The 21,060-nt window shown below is 41.5% G+C and overlaps 1 protein-coding gene across 1 annotated transcript in view; it reads right to left on the reverse strand.

The window, feature by feature from the left end:
* The window catches only part of LOC143855512 (S-adenosyl-L-methionine-dependent methyltransferases superfamily protein), a 60,507-nt gene that overhangs the window by 23,658 nt on the left and 15,789 nt on the right, over positions 1-21,060 (reverse strand). The window contains exons 3-5 of the mRNA XM_077365657.1: positions 20,252-20,317; positions 11,352-11,445; positions 11,120-11,236 (exon numbers count right to left, since the gene is read on the reverse strand). Of these exons, the coding sequence (XP_077221772.1) occupies positions 11,120-11,236; positions 11,352-11,445; positions 20,252-20,317 (277 nt within the window). The remainder of the gene's footprint in view (positions 1-11,119; positions 11,237-11,351; positions 11,446-20,251; positions 20,318-21,060) is intronic.

A 21,060-nucleotide genomic window follows, 5' to 3' on the forward strand; every position in this document is an offset into this window, starting at 1 on the left:
AAAAGGCTATAGATGCTACAACCCTAGCTGAGACGCTTATTTATCTCGGCTGATGTCACCTTCTTTGAGTCCACCCCTTTCTTTCAGCCTCCTACTGTCCGGGATGGCCTCTCTGATTCTCCAGTTCCTCTTCCCCTTCCTATCCTCCCTGATCTGGTCCCTACTACTCCGCCTACTCTTCCTTCTCCTACTCCTCCACCTTCTATTCCTCCTCCTCCTCCTCCTCCAGTCACACGAATCTATAAGGGTCGCCAGCGGGATGTTGCTCCTGCACTGCCGCCTGGGTTGCCGTCCTCGCAGTCGAAGATCCCGATCTCTTCTCAGGTAAAAATTTTACCATCTTCTGATAAGTTAGTTGATTCTCCTATTGTATCTCGTACAACTGTTCATCCTATTTCTTCTGTGGTTTCCTATGACCATCTGACTCCTCTGTTTCGTAACTGTGTCTCTTCCTTTTCTTCTGTCTCTTTACCCAGGTCTGTTTCGGATGCTCTTGCTCATCCGGGATGGCGCGCCGCTATGGAGTCTGAGATGGTTGCCCTTCTTTCCAATCACACCTGGGATTTGGTTCCTCTTCCTTCCGGGACACATACCTTTAGCTGTGGATGGGTGTTGAAATTCCAAGGGTAGGCACAAGTACTATTCTAATCGCAACTTATGAGGAGGGAAAATTAGGTTACTAACAAGTTTTAAGCTTTTGAAAACTCTAACCCAATTTTGAAGATTTAAGAGATCAAAAAGGCAATTAAGCATACAGTTAAATCCTAAGTGCAATGCAAATGTAAAGCAAGATATAAGAGAGAGTGCACCCGAGATTTAAAGTGGTTAAGTCCTCAAAACGCGAGGCCTACTCCACTCCACCAACCAAACCCGTTGATGGCTTCACTATGTTGATCTTCTTAACTTCGGCGAAGATCGGTGCCAATTACAATTCCAATTGCCTTTAACCTTGGTGGCAATCCTCACCACGGAGAGAGGGCTTCACTTCTCCGAACACTCGCCCGAATACAATCGTTTGAACAAGAAAGAAAGAACAAAAAAATCCCTCACAAGGGTTTACAATGTTTGAAGAAGATGTACAAATTGAAGCCTATGATCCAAATCCTAATTCTAGAGGATGAGAGGCATAAACAAGCTTAATACACTCTTAGGATATTCCAATAGGTTTTTAAAGTGTTAGGATTAATAGTTGGGAAGTTGAGAACCCACATATATATAGAAAACCCAAATATGACCGTTTGAGGGGCATAGTGGTAATTCTGGCAAAATCCCCAATGGCTATAATTTTGTTCCAGACATAGTGGTCTCGGAGCTCCGAGAAATTGTCGGAGTTCCGAGAATTTCTCTCAGAGTTCAGGGAATACAGACAGAAGTTGGAAAAATGTTACTGAACCATTTCTCGGAGCTCCGAGAACTTACTCGGAGTTCCGAGCTCGGAGCTCTGAGAATATTCTCGGACTTCCGAGAAGCCTAATTCCAGCTGGTTTTCAAATATGTTTTGCTGTTTGCTTTGGGCTTCAAGACTTCCACATTTTATACAAGGTTGGGATTGTTGTGAGGGTTCCAAAGGCTTGGAACACCACAAGGACAATCACTTAAACATGTTAGTCCATTAGGGGTGTGTGATTACTTTATTCATGCCTCTTAACACCTAAACTAGGATTGGATCTTATACAATCTAAACGACTTCGATCTTCAATTGCGATGCTTCAAGTCTTCATGCGTCTTGGATCTCCGATGTCTTTAGCCTTCCGAATGCGGTCCAATGAGAGCTTCTTGGCCTCAATCCAAGCAATCTTGTCTTAACACAATCATGATCTACAACTTAGACATTCAAACACATTAGTGATATAAAATCACTTGTGTATTGGAATCATCAAAAGAAGATGGGAATGCCAAGGTGGGAACCATTGGGCTTACAATCTCCCCATTTTTTATGATAACAAGCACAAGAGATTTTTCAATAAAAGCATACATATATTTCCTTACACTAGATTTTTCTCCCCTCTTTGGCATCAATCAAAAAGATGGGGTAAAAGAAAATTAAAGGGATGAAATTTACAATTTTAAGCTCCCCCTTTTTCAAGGAAAAGACAAATATAGAACTCCCCCTATTTAGAGTTTTTATTCAACACAAGAGGGGATATTTAAATAACCATAAAAAGATATTCAATTTTAAGTACAAGCCCCTAATCTAAACACATATGAAGAGAATCATATGGGGGCTTTGGGAACCCAAGCTTTCTTGGTTCCACCACAATCCCTAATCTTAGATGCACATTGGAATTGGTAGTGACCATGTATTCCACAATAATGGCATCTAACATGAGGGTTAGATAGACTAGTCCTATTATAAAGTACATGATTAGGTCTATGACTAGCCTTCTTCAAGATTATGTCAATAATTTTATCACCATTTAAAAATTCATGGAGACATAATCTTAACCTTTCATTTTCATTATGAAAATGGGTTGTTTGATTTAGAAAATCATTAGTGTCATCTTCATAAGATTTGGAAGAGCTTAACACATTATGAAATTGTACTAATTGGCAAGATTTCTCATCCAAAATACCCTTAAGGGTTTCAATCTCAAGTTTAAAATTTTCAATTTGTGCTTGAGATTTAGATATGGAAGAAGATAACTCATTTTTCAAAACATCAAGTTCATTTTCTAATTTTGAAATAGATTTTTTAAGAACTTTATTTTTTGAAATTTGAGAATGCAAAGTAATGCACAATTCATCATAAGATATGTTTCCACTATCACTACTTGATGAATTACAAGAGGGGTTAGAATTTACCTCATCTTCATGGGTGAGTGCCATGAAGCAAAGATCATTCTTATTAGCTTCCCCTTCGCTTGAACTCTTGCCCGACGTGCTTGACGCATCCCAAGCGGTGACGAGACCCTTATTCTTCTTCCAATCTTTCTTCTTACCCTTGAACTTTGACGATGATGAGTTGAGAAGAGGGCACTCCGGTCTTTTGTGTCCCGTCTTCTTACAATTATAGCATCTTATACCACCATCTACTTCACTTTCTTCTTTCTTTTTTTATCATTTTTATGCTTCTTTCTCCATAAGCTTTTGAATTTTCTCAAAACTTCTTCATCACTATCCGCCTCACTTGAGGAAGATGAGTCCGCTTTCACCTTGAGTGCTAAGGATCTACTCTCTTTTTCTTTCTCTATTGGCTTCTTCTCCTCTTGTCGGCTCGTAAGGAGCATCTCGTGAGTGATAAGAGATCCTACAAGCTCCTCCATAGTTAGGATCTTGAGATCCTTTGATTCTTGTATGGCGGTGACCTTTGGATCCCAATGTGGAGGAAGTGACCTAAGCAACTTACCCACAAGCTCATCAGTAGGATAAGATTTACCAAGATTAGCTAATTCATTTGTTATTTTAGAAAATCGGGTATACATTTCGGAAATACTTTCATTTTGACCCATTCTAAACATTTCATATTTGCTCTTTAACAAGTTTCTTTTGGAATCCTTGACTTGTAATGTTCCCTCATGGGTAACGACAAGAGTATCCCAAATAACCTTGGCGGAATCAAAAAGAGCTACTCTATTAAACTCCTCCGTAGATAAGGCGCAAAACAAAGAATTTATAGCTTTGTAATTTAAATTTGCTTGCCTTTTCTCTACTACATTCCATTCTTCAAATGGTTTGGAAGGCAAAGTGTAACATCTATCGAAAGAAGATAGATGCGCATCCTTGTCTTCCAATGTCCATAGTTGGACCCATCAAAGAAAGAAGGTCTAGTTGTGGAATGGCCTTCCGGAAGTCCAGCTCCATTTATGTTTGCCATTTCACAATTAGAAAGTTGCCAATGATCTTATGATCTTTCCCTTGTTAAATTTTAAAAAAAAATTTACCAAAGATTTTAAGAAAAGAAAATCTTTTTAAGAGCCAAAGCTTTGATACCAAGTGAAATTCCAAGGGTGGGCCCAAGTACTATTCTAATCGCAACTTATGAGGAAGGAAAATTAGGTTACTAACAAGTTTTAAGCTTTTGAAAACTCTAACCCAATTTTGAAGATTTAAGAGATCAAAAAGACAATTAATCATACAAGTTAAATCCTAAGTGCAATGCAAATGTAAAGCAAGAGATAAGAGAGAGTGCACCCGAGATTTAAAGTGGTTCGGTCCTCAAAATGCGAGGCCTACTCCACTCCACCAACCAAACCCGTTGATGGCTTCACTATGTTGATCTTCTTAACTTCGGCGAAGATCGGTGCCAATTACAATTCCAATTGCCTTTAACCTTGGTGGCAATCCTCACCATGGAGAGAGGTCTTCGCTTCTCCGAACACTCGCCCGAATACAATCATTTGGGCGCTTTAGTGACGCTGTCATGGGATTTGGCATCCGACAATGTGCAGTTGATCATTCTGTCTTTAGTTGTCACTCTGACGCTGGACATGTTCTCCTTATAGTCTATGTGGATGATATTATTATTACAGGCAGTGATACGGTTGGTATACAGAAATTGAAGACCTTCTTACATGCAGAATTCTCCACTAAAGACCTTGGTCGCCTACGGTATTTTTTAGGGATTGAGATAGCTTATTCTAGCAGCAATCTATCTCTTTCTCAGCGAAAATATGTGCTTGATTTGTTAGAGGAGACTGGATTTGTGAGGGCAAAGCCTGCTGGTGTTCCAATGGATCCAAACACCAAGCTGATTGCAGAAGAGGGAGACTTGATGGATGACCCTAGCAGGTACCGTCGTCTCGCTGGGAAACTTATTTATCTCACTGTTACTCGCCCAGATATCTCTTATGCAGTTGGGGTAGTTAGCCAGTTTATGAGTGCCCCTCGTACTTCTCACTGGGCAGCGGTAGTTCAGATTATTCGCTATTTGAAAGGTGTCAGGGAAAGGTTTGCTATTCAAGAAAAATGGGCATGCAGAGTGGAAGGATTTAGTGATGCAGATTGGGCAGGATCTACAGCCATGGTTTAAAATTTCGGTTTTGGTACTGGTTTCGGACCCTGAAATTTCAAATTTTCGGTAATTTTGGTCGAAATTTCGGTAAAATTTTAAAATAATAATAATAAAAAGGTTTTTTTTGGATTAAATTTCGGCCGAAATTCCGAAATTTCGGCCGAAATAAATGACCATTTCGGTTTTTGTTGATTTCGGTGTTGGTCTCCACTGAAATTTCGAATTTCGGTCGAAATTGAAAACCATGTCTCCAGCAGATAGGAGATCAACCACGGGTTATTGCACCTTTGTTGGCGGTAATCTGGTATCGTGGAAAAGTAAGAAAAAAGAGATAGTTTCAAAGTCTAGCGCCGAGGCAGAATACCGAGTTATGTCTCATACTAGTGGGGAGCTTCTTTGGTTACGGTCTCTTATGTCAGAGATTAGTTTCTCTGCTACTTCTCCAGCTCAGCTCTACTGTGATAATAAAGCTACGATTCGCATAGCCACCAATCTGGTATTTCATGAGAGAACCAAACATATAGAGGTTGATTGCCATTTTATTCGCCAGAGAATCCAGAGGGGCGAAATACACGTTTCCTTCACTCGATCTACGGACCAGTTAGCAGATATTTTTACCAAGTCATTACCTAAGTCAAAGTTAAATGATATTTGTAACAAGCTGGGAATGTATAATATCTACATTCCAGCTTGAGGGGGAGTGTTGGATATAGTGTATTGCCTAAGGGCATAGTTGTCATTTTTGTACTTATCCTATTTAATATAAATACGTAAGTGAGGGGGAGATTTTCCCAACTCACTTTTCTCTTCTCTCTATTCACTCTCAACAATATATATATATGGGATTTGCCAGGGACCATCACAAATGGCATTTCACAGAACAGATGTTGCACGAGAGTGCAGCCTCCTCAGATGAATTAAATGAATAGGATAAATCTGAGCCTATGTGGCTGCACTCTCATGCAACAGCCATTCTGCGAAATGCCTTCTGTGATGGTCCTTTTTGATAGAGATAGACCTCGAGAAGAATATGCTACCTCTATCCTAAGGAAGTACCTTAGGTGACCCAGATCTTTGGTTGAGAATTCTTTCTACAAGAGGGTCTTCAAATTTTGTATACCTCCTGAATTACTGCCATTATGTCATCAACATATACTATCAATAAAATGCATCCAACTGAAGACTGCTGACTGAAAATTGAATGATTTACAGTGCATTGTTTCATGCCAAAACGCATTACAGCCTCGCTGAACCTCCCAAACCAAGCTCGTGGAGATTGCTTTAAACCGGAGAGAGACTTCCGCAGGTGACACACAGAGGAGGACATCTCCCCCTGAGCAACATACCCTGGAGGTTGCTTCATGTACACCTCCTCAGTAAGGTCGCCATGGAAAAGAGCATGTTTCACATCCAACTGATGGAGAGGCCAACCATGAGTAACTGCCAGAGAAAGTAGCACACGAACTAATAGAATCTTCGCAACAGCAGAAAAGGTCTCAGTATAGTCAACACCAAAGGCCTGAGTATACCCCTTAGCCACTAAGCGCGCCTTCAAGCGCTCAACAATACCACCTGACAAATACTTAACAGAGAACACCCATCAACAGCCGACATGTCTCGCACCCGAAGGCAGAGGAACCAAATCCCAGGTCTAATTGGTGTGAAGCGTTCCCATCTCTAGATCCATGGTGGCGCCCGCCAGGCAGGGTGAGCAAGAGCCTCAGCCACCGACTGCGGTAAAGAAATAGAAGACAAGGAAGACATAAAGCCTCGAAAAATAGGGATTAGATTATCATAGGAAACAAAGTTGGAAACATGATGGACAGTAGAATGAGAACGGATGAGCAAAGCAATAGGAGAATCAGAAGGCACCACAAAAGAAGGAAGAGATGATACCTGAGTAGAGGCCGGGATCATTGGCTGAGAAGATGATGCATCGAGAGGAGGGGATGAGATATCCACACGCAGGCGCCGCAGATAGTGCTTCGTAGTAGCTGGAGGACCGGGTGTTGCCGAAACTGGACTAGATGTAGGGTCGGACCTAGGAGCACCTACTGGACCAGTCAGAGGCGTGAGAGGCAGTACAACTGGGTCAGGGAGAACCGGAAAAGGAATGGGAATCTCCGGTTCAAGAACGGTACGATGTCCGGGCGCCTGAGTAAAGAATGGCTCAGACTTAAAAAATGTCACATCGGCAGACCACAGTCGGAGACGAGGAATGTAGCAACGATAGCCTTTCTGGGTACAAGAGTAGCCCATGAAGAGACAGCGCTCCGAGTGAGGGTCCAACTTATCACGACCAGGACCTAGATGGTGAACAAAACAAACACAACCCGAGGTGTGAGGGAGAAAGGATCCATCTAAGGATGTAAGACCATAAAGGGTGAGTCTCCATGAAGAACCGACGGCGGGAAACGATTAGTGAGAAAGCAGGCAGTAAGAATGGAATCACTCCAATAGATTTTAGACACCCGCATTTGAAAAAGGAGAGTGCGGGCCACCTCAAGTAAATAGCACATTTTCCTCTCAGCAATACCATTTTGTTGAGAGCTGTAGGCACAAGAGAACTGATGGGGAATACCATGAGAGGAGAGGTAATCCTGAAACACATTCAATCCAGAAAAAATATTTCCCAACATTATCAGTTCGTAGACATTTGAGAGTGCAATTATATTGATTTGTAACCTTAGCATGAAAAGTGCGAAATGCAAAAAAAAAAAAAAAAAAAAAAACCTCGGAACGATTTTAAGTAAAAACAACCAAGTCATACACGAATACTCATCAATAAATACTAGAAAATACTTATAACCAAAAGAAGACGCGACCCTAGAGGGTACCCATATATTAGAATGAACTAATTGGAAAGGACTCAACACTCAACTGACTACTCGGAGTGGAAAAGACACGATGGTGTTTCCCGCGTTCAGATGACTCGCACTAAAAAGGAGAAACTGGTCCAAGAAAAAATGTGTCTGTTGAAGCCGTTGAAGAGAGGGATGTCCAAGATGGCAGTGCCACTAATAGGCATCGACAGAACTATGCAAGGCAGATGTGGGAGAGTGGCAATCCAGACGTAGAGCCCATCCACTTCACGACCCGATCCAATCGTCTTCCCAGTTGAGAGATCCTGAAATAAACGATAAGAGGGATAAAATGAGATAGAGCAATTAAGAGTTTTAGTAAGCTGGCTAACAGAAAGCAAACTAAAGGGAAACTTAGGAAGAATTAAAACTGAGGATAATGAATGGCTAGGATAAAGAGAGATACTACGAACACCAGACACGGGAATAGTGGTTCCATCAGCAAGGGTAGTAGATTGGGAGACAAAATGAAAGGGGCAAAATGGATAAGCTAAGAAGAGTTACCAGTCATGTGGTTCGAGGCCCCTGAATCAATAATCCAGGAGTCGGAGCTAAAAAGAAGTGTGGCAGGTGAACTACATAGCTGGGCAAAGTTCGCAGTAGGAGGGCGAGCACTCACGTGAAGGCGTTAAAACTCTTCATAGTCAACCCGGGATAAAGTAAATGAATCAACGGGACGCACAGAATCAGAAGCGGTGGGAGGCAACCCATCAGAAGAACTGCCAGCAGTAAGATGTGTCGAGCGTGTCTGACGAAGCTAGGGATGAAGGGTATAACAAGTGTCGACATGATGACCCTCTCGTTGACAATAAGTACAATATGGGCGGCCATGACCACCACCAACACGGCCACCTCCATGGGAGAAGTGAGGGGCATAAAGAGATCAAGTTGTTGGCAGAGGGAGACAAACTGGCTTTAATGCGCAACGAGAGACTGATCACCACGGCGGAAGCGCATCCACTCTGAATATGTGGCACATATACGTGTGAGATTGTTGACCCCAAAGTAGAGAAGTTAAGTATGATCCCAGATCTGCTTCGATGTGGGAAGAAGCATCATCGTGGCAGCTATGGACGGAGTCATACTCTGTCAAAGAAGTGTACGAATCAGCGCATTCTCCTACTCCCACTGAGAATAGGTAGGATCAATAGCGAGGGGAGGATCCTAGCGAATAAGGCTAACCTTGTCGCGAGCAAGCCGATATGTCTCGACAGTGACTTTCCATGATAAGTAATTTGTCCCATCCAATTTAGCAGTAGTCATGTGGGAATGAACCCTCCACAAGAGAAGAATAACTAGGAGATGGAAGAGCCGAGTGTGGTTGTGTTGCACGAACCCCATTGGTCATGCCGATGGTGGGATCCTCAATGACGGGGGATCCATAAAGACAAAGATAGAGAGAGGACAACAACCAAAACAAATGGCTATGAAAGAAGATGAGAATGGAAAACTAGATGGGGCCAAAGATCCTATCGCGGCTCCGAAAGAGAGAGGAACAAGAAAGACATATAGACGAAGCCATTGGAGCCACAAACAAGGAGATGAAGGCGTAGGATAGGATTTAGACCATTTAGGGTTAGGGCTTTTTTTGTTTTACGGATTCAAGAAAAGGGGTGGTCGGATGGGGTTTCGAAAGCCGTGACGGGGGGGAAGGGTTTCAAGAAAAAAAGGGGGTGTGGTGAGAGGAAGGTTGCTGCTGGGAGCTGGGGAAAGGGGGGGTGCCGTGGAGGGCGAGGAGGGTGGGGTAGGCTAGGCCTAAGGTTGAGGTCGTGGGGTGAAAGAGATAGAGAGAGAGAGAGAGAGAGAGAGAGAGAGAGAGGGGTGACAATGGTGGTCCCTAGGGGAAGAGAACCCTAGGGGTCTAGATATCATGTTATAGGAGAGAATGAGAGAAGAAGAGAGTGAGTTCGAGTAGTCTCCTCCTCACTTATGTATTTATATTAAGAGGAAAAGTACAAAGACCACTATGCCCTTAGGCACGTTACATATTCCAACAGTTGAGATTAATTGCTTAAAGTCATAGGTTAGCTTTTGGGGTTTCTTTTTCTTATAAATAGATGTTGTGAAAGCATTGTAAAGGACTTCTTTTAATTATTGAATGAAAATTAGCCTTTAGGCTTTTGAGTTCTTTGAGAAATTTTAAGTATTTTCCAGTTTTGTTCTAAGAAATATGACTTCAGTTTTGCTCTGAGAAATTTGACTTCGACAAGTAAATATCATCCCTTTCGACGGTGATCGAAGTATTCTATTCCATACAACGGTGATCAAAGGGCCCCTTTTCTGCTTCTTTTTATCTATTTTTGCCTCCGCTGCCGGCAACGAGGAACTTCTAGGTTTTCGGACTGCATCAATTAGTTAGTAGGCGAAGTTCACGCCTTCAAGGACCACCTCCGAACAACTTCTCTATGAGGTGCAAACCATGAATAGCACACTGTTGTTCTCTTTGGGCGGTTCATCCATGCCATATAGGCATCTGCAACTTCTGTGGAATTACATTGAGAGTGATTTACACCCCTTATGCACAATCTCTTTAATTTAAACTATTTTCCATTTTATATTACAATTCCCAAGGTGTAACAGCTAATGAAAGCAGTTCAAAATAAATTGAAAATTGTCTATCGACAAGAGAGGGATTTATGTGTATAACACACACAGACATAACTTATCAAAAAAGAGATGCACAGACATACACATGCCATGAGTGGCTTAACATAACTAAGAGAAATAATATATACATAATGAACACAGTACCTTCAAACAACTTAAATCTTCAACAAAAAAATAGTATCTTTGACTGCATATAGAAAAAGTAACATGGGAAGAATCAAATGACATAAAAGGGACACAAAAAGGAAATCAAACAAGATCCTTCCCATGGTCAATATTGCATGGTGGGAAACTGCCAAAATCATGAATACTGGACACACTTCAACAAATAGCCCCAACTGTAGGTAAAAAGAGGATCTCAATAAGATGGCAAGCAGACACTACAACAAAAACTGGAATATTCAGGTGACTAGAACTTAGTGTGCCAAAAATATTGACCCAAAGAAACATGTAAGTTATATTACTGCCCCATAATACAAAGACATGAATTGGCAAATTAGAACACTAATACCATGTTAGTTTAAGATTATGACAACCGATTGTGACTGCCAAACCAAATATTGGACTCAAATTTAAATGCAAAATTGGGTCCAATAATAGGTTTCTCACTCATAATCGGTTGTCATAATCTTAAACGAACAGGGCCTAAGCAAAAACATGGACATAAATTGCAATTACCTTAACAAGTTTTAACACAAACCTGAGTCAGGATTTGCTTGCATGATCCTCGAAGTATTCCGCTCAACATTTCTCATAAGCAATGGTAGAACCTCAATTTGATCAGTCGACACTACATCACATCCTAGCAGTGCCATGCCTAAAATAAGCATATTCAATTGATTTAGTTCTCGAGTTAAAGTTCAACAGAGAGATGCATGTGGTGAGACAGTCCCATAAATATCAAATATTACAATGAAATACAACAAGCTCACCAAATCCAGCTAGTCCACAACCAGCTCCAAGTTCAATGACGCGTTTCCCTTTCAGTTTAGCAATTGAAAACCTACCCTTTCTACAATTCCTTTCCTAAATCAATGAGGTGAGATTATAACAATTGTATATTTACTCAAGAAAAGTACATTACATTTATACCTAAAGTTTTAGAAACAAATTGTTTGAATATGGAAGCACAACTACATTAATATGACAACTATTGTAATAGTAAATCTCTCAATAGCTACAAAAGAAACTGCTGAAATCACGGAAAACGGTGAAAATTTGGTGCTCAACATAATCCAGAAAGTCAATGTTTCTGAGTCACTATCCACACCCATACTCTATCCATGACCAAACCCTCTTTTTTTTCCTTTTTTTTACTCCCATCAGTGCGCGTAGCGCACTTCCACCCCACCCCAGCGTTGTTGCACTATTTTGTCTCCACATTTCCTCTCTTTCTCTCGTCGTATCTCTCTCACCCTCTCTTATACGCATTTGCGCAATCCACACAAAAAAAACCCTAAAATCTCTCCTTAGTCATATTCTCCCTCCCCCACTTGCCGTAGACCCTCCTCTCCCACACCCACCATGCCGTACACCCTATACCACCCGTTCCTTTTAGATCTGCAACCTAAACCTCCATCCAAAACCCCCGACTCTCAACCCCAAATTCCTTTTCCCATTCCCAAATCCCATATCCCAACCCAAATCCCCAATTCCTATACTTTATTTCTCTTTTGAATTCCCATTTGAGGAAGAAATCTTCTTCTCAAATCCCCTTTTCCATCCCCAAAACCCTAAATCTCCATCCACAACCCCAAATTCCTAAATCCAAACCTCATATTCTCCATACTCTCTCACCACCATCCCATTTGAGGTCCCTTTTCCATCCCAAACCCTAGATCTATACACCCAAAACCCCTTCTTGTGAGTCCCTAACCCTCAAACCCTTTTGTAAATACCACCTGTAAATCCATCCACCCAAAACATAGAAAAAAAATAATAATATCCCTTCCTGTACATTCTTTTCCCTCTTTTCTCCATCCAAATCTTTTTTTTCTTGTTTTTTTGGTTCTTTCTCCCTAAACCTTGTTCTTTCTTCTCCTAAATTCATTCTTTTACTCTCTTTTTTTTTTCTTGTTCTAAATCCATAAATTCCTTTTTTTTTGTTCTAAATCCCTAGATCTCATTTCTTTTCTAAATCCAAACCCTTGTTGGGTTCTTTCTCATTCCTTAATCTCTTTCTTTAAGTTTTTTTGTTAGAATGGATAAGGTAAGAGAAGGAGAAGAAGAATGAGGGAGAATAAGGTGAGATTCTCCACTGAGGAGTCCTCCCATGAAAATGAAGTATATATAGGCTCAAAGTAGCCAACCTTGTACAAAGACTACAATACCCCTCATACTAAAAGCATGGTTTTAAATTTCGATCGAAATCCGAAATTTTGAATTTCGAAATTTCGGATTTTGGTCGGGACCGAAACGAAATCGACCCGAAACCGAAATTTCCGAAATGTACCAAATTTCGGTGAAATAATTGAGAAATTAATATTATTTTAATCCTTTACCAAATTTCGGCTAAAATTTCACTAATTTCGGTCGGGAAAAACAATATTTCGAGAGCTTTTCTCAAATTTCAACCGAAATTTTGGTGTCGGGAAGGACCGAAATTTCGCCCGAAACCAAAATTTAAAACCTTGACTAAAAGTAATGACTAAACTACCCTCACACACTCTCTATCACTCCCACTCAAGGTGGAGTGTACATACTATGGAACTCCAGCTTGGTAAAAAGAAAACTACAATACCCATACAAACAACTATAAACCCATACAACAAAAAGGATAATCATCTTATACACACAGCCAGCTTGATACAACACTCCCCCTCAAGCTGGTGTGGTGAATACATAGTGAAATACATAACAAAAAAGAGCAACGGCCACAATGAGTGTAACAGAAAGAGCAATGGCCACAAAAAGTAATAACAGCTCCCCCTGAAGCAGCGATCACAACAGGACCTCCCCCTGAATGAGAGCACAACGAACAAATCCACATACCAACGAGCAATGGAGGCGCCACCAACAATGCAACGAGCAGAAAAAAAAAGCACACCAAAGGCGCACGCAACGAACAATGGCGAAGCACTACGAGTAGACAGCTATGGAACAACACAGCGCCAATAGAAGAACTCCAACAACCAGAAAGGTGAGAAGAGCCAACAACCGACCAACAAACAGGGCGATAGAAAATCAACCCACCACAACAACTATCAACAACTAGCGCTTAACAAAAGGGCACACGACAACCAACCAATGACAGCCAAACAACACTTCACTTGAACAACAATGAGGCCAAAAGCAATGCTAGCAACCGGGCATATAGCCACCAACAACGTGGATTGCAACGCAAACAACTACAACGATAATAAATGCGTAAAACTATGCAAGGCAACTACACACGTGTAGAAGCACCAACAATGTGGATTGCAATGCAAACCACTACAGCAACAACAAAGGCGTAAAACTACGCCACGCAACTACAGTCACCATGTAGAAGCATCAACAAACATGACTCGCCCAACAACCACAATCAACCTACCAAACAACCAACCAACAACCAATAGGGCACACAAACCACCAACCAAGCACGAACAAGCCACCAACTAAACACCAACAAACAACCAATAAATCACCATCCAAACACCAACCAACCACTCACAAATCACCAACTAATAAATCACCAACAAACCCACACATCAGTACGCGAAGAAGTCACCAACCGACCAACAAATCACCAACAAAGGGTGAACAACATAAAAGGAATCACACCAAGAAACACCAAGCGTGGACAAAACCAAAGAAGAACACTAAGAAGAAATCAACCAACCAATGAAGTACCAACAAAGAAGACAAAACTAGATCATGTGGAAACTACAACAAGAATATAACAAGACAACACTAAGACAAGAGTTGACAACACTCCATTTATGGAACTGTATGGGGTCTTCAACACTCCCCCTCAAGTTGAGGCCGAAGGCCTTCAACTTGCAACAAAAAGAATCAAGGCACAACACCTCTCTTAGATATTTGAGCAAACACTTGGCGTGTGCCTTGAAGAACAAGAGTACGATGGGGTGGATGGGGGAATGAGACTCAATAAAGAAAGAAAGAAAGGATCTAGACCATAAAGAAAGGGATTTATATAACTAGAAAGAACTCAAGAAGGGACTAAAATGGAGAACGATAAATGGCGGGATGAGTGTCGTTTGTGTCACTTGACCAAATCATCTTTAAAGTGGATTCCTCGATGTTCTAGGACGCAACCTAAAGATGATGAATTCAGCTCTTGGCCGGATTCGGGTAAAATCTTTCGCAACATCAATTCACTGGTTCCAATTTTATATATTTCAGGGAAGGAATTAGATGTACGATTAGACTCCCTCTGATACTGCTTGATTGGGAAAAAGAAAAATCAAAAGGAGACCTTGCAGGACCTATGGAATTGGGCACAAGTCTCCTGGGAAATCCCGTCTTTACCCTACCCCTCTGCTCTTGCAAAGGATGAAGTTCTTTTTATGCTTGACTCGGGAGAAAAGGCTTCACAGGTTCTTGCTAAGGGACCTGAGGCCTTGGACAGTCATCTCCTCTCCCTCTTGCCATGGAAAACGGATTTCGTTCAAGAAGAGGAGGAGCTTTGGGTTCGCTTTTATGGCATCCCTTTGCATGCTTGGGCTGTCTCCATGGTGGAGGCGTTAGGGGGCCTCTTTGGCAAGGTATTTGAAACCAAGATGGAGGGCAATCATCAGAACTGCATGACCATCGTATCGGCTAAGATTCTAGCCCCTCGATGGCTTTTCCCTAGCTCTGATGTCAAGCTCAAAATCTTGGGCCAGTATTATCCTATTGGAGTTGAGCTCTCTAAGGAAATGCTTGTATCTACCCAGGATTCAGGCTCCTCCCCCAGGGCGGATCGGCCGCCGGCGATCCCCTTGCCTGTTGAGCCGTTGGACCCCTTTAGAATTTCAAATTCAAATTCCCCTACTGTGAGGCCTGAGATTGTGCCGTTAGCTTTTCCAGAAAAGGGTATGTTGGGAAATGAGCAGAGAAACAAAGTTTATTTGGGCAGGTCGGCGAATCCCAAGAAACCTACCCCTCGGAACCTTCAGAACCGGCGGAGGCGTCCTTCCTATGTTAGGAAGAACTTTGTGAACCGTGTCCTTGGCGGTCCTTTTAATTATTCTTTCTCAGAGGAGGGATCAAGTTCCCAAGCTCGTTTCATTATGAATAAACAGAGGGCTTTCCTGGGTTCCAAGCCGGATGCAAAGAAGAACCTCAATAGATTAAATAGACTTCTAATCTTGTGCTCCAGACTCCCTAGGTCTGGACCCTTCTATAGTTGAATCTACTGTTGGGGCGCCCGAGGCTGAATAAGTCTTCATCAATGAAGTAGGTGGATGTATTGATTTTGACATTTGAAGGAGGCGTGTTGTCAATTCGGAACACTCTCCTCTAGGATTGGAGTTTCCAAGGCTCTCCAATCCTTTGCTTCGTCTTTAAAAGGCCTATCTGGATATAGGTTTTTATTTTGATTTGCAGGAATGGCCTCCTGTGAGGTCCTGGGAAAACCAACCTCCCCAAGTAATCAGCGCTTATTCTAGGATTTTGTAAGAACTTTGGGATTGTCTCTTGCGGTTGGGCGGAGGCATCATCGACTCTACATGAAGATAGGAGTTTGCTGCAAGATACAAGCAGGACAGATATCCAGCGCTCTTCTAGAAGTCCTGATCCAGGTTTTTGGGGTTGTATATCTGCTAGAGCCCCGGACTCAGTATAGCATGGATGAATCATTTCCAATGTCAATGGCTAGCCTACATCACCAAACTGAATAACCTTCTAAAGGGTGATGACAAATCTGTTTTGGGGAAAGCCTTGCATGAGAGGTCCATGGCACTTTTTGCCGGATGTGCTTTTTGGGCTCTGGGGGCTGGGAAGGCTCTCTTGGTGGTGTGTCCAGTTATTCGGGATGGAAGGCTCCTGTAGAAAGGCAGTTTATGGATGGGTGGTCCTAGCTGTAGTGGACGATTAGTAGATTTTCTTCGTTTTTTCTGGCCCAGAAGTATGCTCCTAGCCGTTCTTAATTGATTCTATGTAATGTAGGTTGGGACCCCTGGTCCCCATTGTATCGTACATAGTATCAATAAAATTGTCATCTTTCAAGAAAAAAGAAAAAGAAAGGAGCAAGAAAGAATATACAAGAATGGTTCTTTTTGGGTTTTCTTGTCCTTTTTTTGTTTTGGAGGATGGATGGATCTACAAATGGTATTTACAAGAAAAGATTCGGCGCGTAGGACCCAAAAGAAATTGTTTAAGGTTTGGATGGATGGATTTGTGGTTTTGGATGGAGATTTAGGGTTTCAAGGATGCCAAAAGGGATTTGGGAAGAAGATTTCTTCCCAAATGGGAATTCAAAATAGAAAGAAATGAGAGATTAAGGTTTTGTATGGAGAGGATGGGAGGATGGATGAGGACGTCAACCCAAAAGTGAGTTTGGGGGGTTACAGCCATGGTTTTAAATTTCGACCGAAATTTCGGATTTCGGACCGAAATCACCGACACCGAAATCAATCAAAACCGAAACGATCGTTTATTTCGGCCGAAATTTCAGAATTTCAGTCAAAATTTCGGTTTTTCCGAAATTTGACCCAAAAAATCTGTTTTTTTTAATATTAATTTAATATTTCACCGAAATTTAGGTAATTTCGGCAAAAATTTAATAATGAATACGGTCGAAATTTCGAATTTCTAGGGTCCAAAACCGAAATTTTAAACCTTGGTTACAGCAACCAAGAACAAGGGTTTAACGGCAAAAACAAGGTGCAAGTGCGAAAGAGAGTTTTATGGAAAAAACAAAAAATATAAAAGGATCAGCGATATGTACTGTTGGAAGAGGGAGTAGGGGTCATGGGTTTACGGAAAAGGCAGGAGAGAGGGGGGTTGCATATGAGAGAGACGGGGTAGGAGAGATTTTAGGGATTTGTCAGGAGATTTTAGGGGAAACAAAATAGGAAAAACAAAACAAAAAGGTTGCGCAAGAGGAAGGTGCGAGAGAGAGAGAGAGAGACAGAGAGAGAGAGAGAGAGAGAGAGATGGGAGTACGATGGACTCTTCTTCTTTTTCTTCCTTCCTTCAAGATCTTTGCTCTGATACCATGTTAGAATGGATAAGGTAAGAGAAGGAGAAGAAGAGCAAGGGAGAAGATGGTGAGATTCTCCACTGAGGAGTCCTCCCATGTAAATGATGTATATATAGGCTCAAAGTATGGCAACCTTGTACAAAGACTAAAACACCCCTCATAATACAAGTAATGACTAAACTACGCTCACACACTCTTTCAACATTTTCAAATCCTCACTTTATTTCTCTTGAGTCTCCTCCCCTCATCCACTCCATCCTACTCTTTGTTTTCCTTCTCTATATTCGTTGTATTTCATGGCCTTTGTGTTGTTCTTCAAGGCACACACCAAGTGTTTGATCATATGTCTAAGAGAGCTGTGCCTTGACTGTGTTCTTTTCATTGCAAGTTGAAGGCCTTCGGCCTCAACTTGAGGGAGAGTGTTGTAGGCCTCATATAGTTCCTTGGATGGAGTGGTGTGTTGTTGGTGTTTGTTGTTGTCTGGTTATTGTCTTAGTGTTGTCTTGTTGTCGTTTCCGCATGTAGTTTCCTCTTCTTTGTTGGTCGTTCACTGGTGGGTTGGTTTCTTCTTCGTGTTCTTTGTTGTTTCCGTCCACACTTAGTATTTCATGATATGATTCCTTTTATAATGTTCACCCTTCTTTGTTGGTGATTTGTTGGTCGGTTGGTGGCTCCTTCATATATTGATGTGTGGGTTGGTTAGTGATATGTTAGTTGGTTATTTGTGAGTGGTCGGTTGGTGATTTGTTGGTTGTTTGTTGGTGTTTAGTTGGTGACTTGTTCGAACTTGGTTGGTGGTTTGTGCGCCCTATTAATTGTTTCTTTGTTTGTTGGTTGGTTGTTAGTTTATGATCACCATTGATTGGGTTGGTTGTTGGTTTGTTAGTTGGGTTGCTCAAGGTTGTGATCCTCCTCGTTTTTGTGATTGGTTGTTGGTTGTTGGTTTGGTTGTTGGTTTGTTGGTTTGGTTGTTGGTTTGTTGGTTGTGTTGATCATGGTTGTGATCCCCGCTGTTGTAGTTAGTTGTTGGTTGACTTGCTTTACGAGTCGTGTTTGCTGTTGCTTCCACATGGTGAGTGTAGTTGCTTAGAGTAGTTCCACACATTTGTTGATGTAGTAGTAGTTTGCGTTGCAATCCACGTTGTTGGTGGCTATATGCATGTGCAGTTGCCTTGCGTAGTTTTACGCATTCGTTGTTATTGTAGTGGTTTGCGTTGCAATCCATGTGGTTGGTGGCTATATGCCTGGTCGTTAGCATTTCCTTCGGCCTTGTTGTTGGTGGTGGCTATATGCCCGGTCGTTTGCATTGCATTCGGCCTTACTGTTGTTGGTGGCTAAATGCCCGGTCATTTACGTTGCATTCGGCCCTGTTGTTGTTGGTGGCTATATGTCATGTCATTAGCGTTGCTTTCGGCCTTGTTGGTGATGGTGGCTATATGCCCGGTCGTTAGCGTTGCTTTCGGCCTTGTTGGTGGTGGCCGCTATATGCCCAGTCGTTTATGTTGCTTTCGGCCTTGTTGTTCTTTCCCCAGGCGACGTGTTGTTTGGATGCCGTTGGTTGGTTGCCGTGCGCCTCTTTGTTGAGCTCTAGTTGTTGATCATTGTTGTGATTGACTGATTTTCCATCGCCCTGTTTGTTGGTTGGTTGTTGGCTCTTCTCACCTTTCTGATGGTTGGAGTTCTTCTATTGGTGAAGTGTTGTTCCGCTAATGTCTACTCATAGTGCTCCCCTGTTGTTCGTTATGCGCGCCTTTGGTGTGCCTATCTTGTTCTTGATTCGTGTTGTTTCCCTGCTGAGGCGCTTCTGTTCGATCATTGTTGGTATGCAGATTCGTTGGCCGTTGCTCTGATTCGGGGGGTGACCCTTGCAGCTGGGTTTTTGAAGGAATGAAAAATGTGGTTGGGTGACGTGGATCCAATGGGGTGCCCCCGCAGCTGGGTTTTTGCAAGGGCGTCCTTCAGATTTGACATTCCTCTTATTTTGAGGAGAAATTATACTTGAAACATTGGTCAAAAGACAGGAGCTTTGAGCTCATGTTCACACATATATGTGTCAAAAAGGAAAGAACAAGAAGCAAAAATTTATGTCTGTGTATTCAGGAAACGATTTGGAAAAGCTTTCCTAATATATGTGGCCAAAACCCAGGAGGCAGAAAAATAAGCCAGCTGACTTCCAAGTCAAGTTGCCAAGATTATAAACATTGATTCTAATGACTGTTGGCTTTTTTATGTATTCTAACTACATCTCTCAAGGGAATCAACATTTTGATCACATGTAAATTGAAGAACCATGCTGATGTGACACTAAGCTAGACAGTAAACGGTACCATTCAAAAAACAAAAATCTAGGCAGTAGGGTATTCTAGGAAAATGGGATTAATCTAATGTTTGAATTTCACGGTATATGTATAGCATCTCATCTAGCTAGTTCATCATTACAGTCCAACAGTTGAATGATGTTCAAGAGAATTTCAATGAGATCCCCAAGACCTCAATACCTTTGTGAAAACAAAGAGAAAAATATAAAATCAGAAGAGAGAAGTTTTGTGGTTTCTTCTAACCAAAGGTAATTATCATCACACTACAATTTTGTTCGTAAGTGAGAGTGTGAATGCATGCTATATAACATTGTGATAACTTTTTTCCTGAAAAAAAACATCAACATATCATGATGAATAAAAGAAATTGAAGGATTTTAGATATTACCAGAAATTTGACAAATACCATTGATGCATCCCAAACTGTCGTACCCAGATGCTTTGAGTTTGGATCCTAGCACACAACAAATAACACCAAACATTATTTGACATCCATTTCTATTAGGACAAACTACAGAAACATGTGGTACAAGTTCAACATCCAAATGGAGTTTAGAAAATAAAAGTAACAAGTCATCAGCTAGCTGTGGGCCCATAAGCTTCAAAAAAGGTCCAAACAAAAGAAGTATTCTTTTCATGTTTTTTCCTCGTATTCGAACTGCATGTGAGCATAATGTCATCACTTTCTACTTTGCCTTGGCTAAGCTTCTTTTTTAGATAAAACTTACCAGATTTACAAAATAAAGACAATGTATTCCAAGATGAGTTCTAATGAAATCTTTCACATGATTTTTCTTCTTTGAACAACAATGAAGTTTTTACTCCTCCAATCATACTTCTATTTTGATGTGCAGGTGGGCCTACAAAGCCCACAGGGATTCATGCAAAAGGAGAAGGAAGGGAGGCTTCAAGCCCTCTAAAAATTTTGATAAAGTTTATTTATCACTTGTTCAGTCAGTTAAAGGCGGTTCAGTCATTGTTTTTTTATTGAGTCACTTAAATTTGGGGTAATTCAATCATTTCATTTTTAAATCACTTGTGGATGGTATTTCCGGAACTTTGTTTTGTTCAGTTAGTAATGAGGGTTTTTGGCGTGGGTGTGGGTGGGTGGGTGTGTGTGTGTTGGGGGGGGGAGTGGGGTGGGGGGGTTGTTTGCTTTGCCTCGTAGGAATGGAAAATGTATGGAGTTATTAATTC

This window comes from Tasmannia lanceolata, unplaced genomic scaffold (genome assembly GCF_043159265.1).
Source record: "Tasmannia lanceolata isolate RefF3 unplaced genomic scaffold, GAP_Taslan_0.1 ptg000021l, whole genome shotgun sequence".
NCBI lineage: Eukaryota > Viridiplantae > Streptophyta > Magnoliopsida > Canellales > Winteraceae > Tasmannia > Tasmannia lanceolata.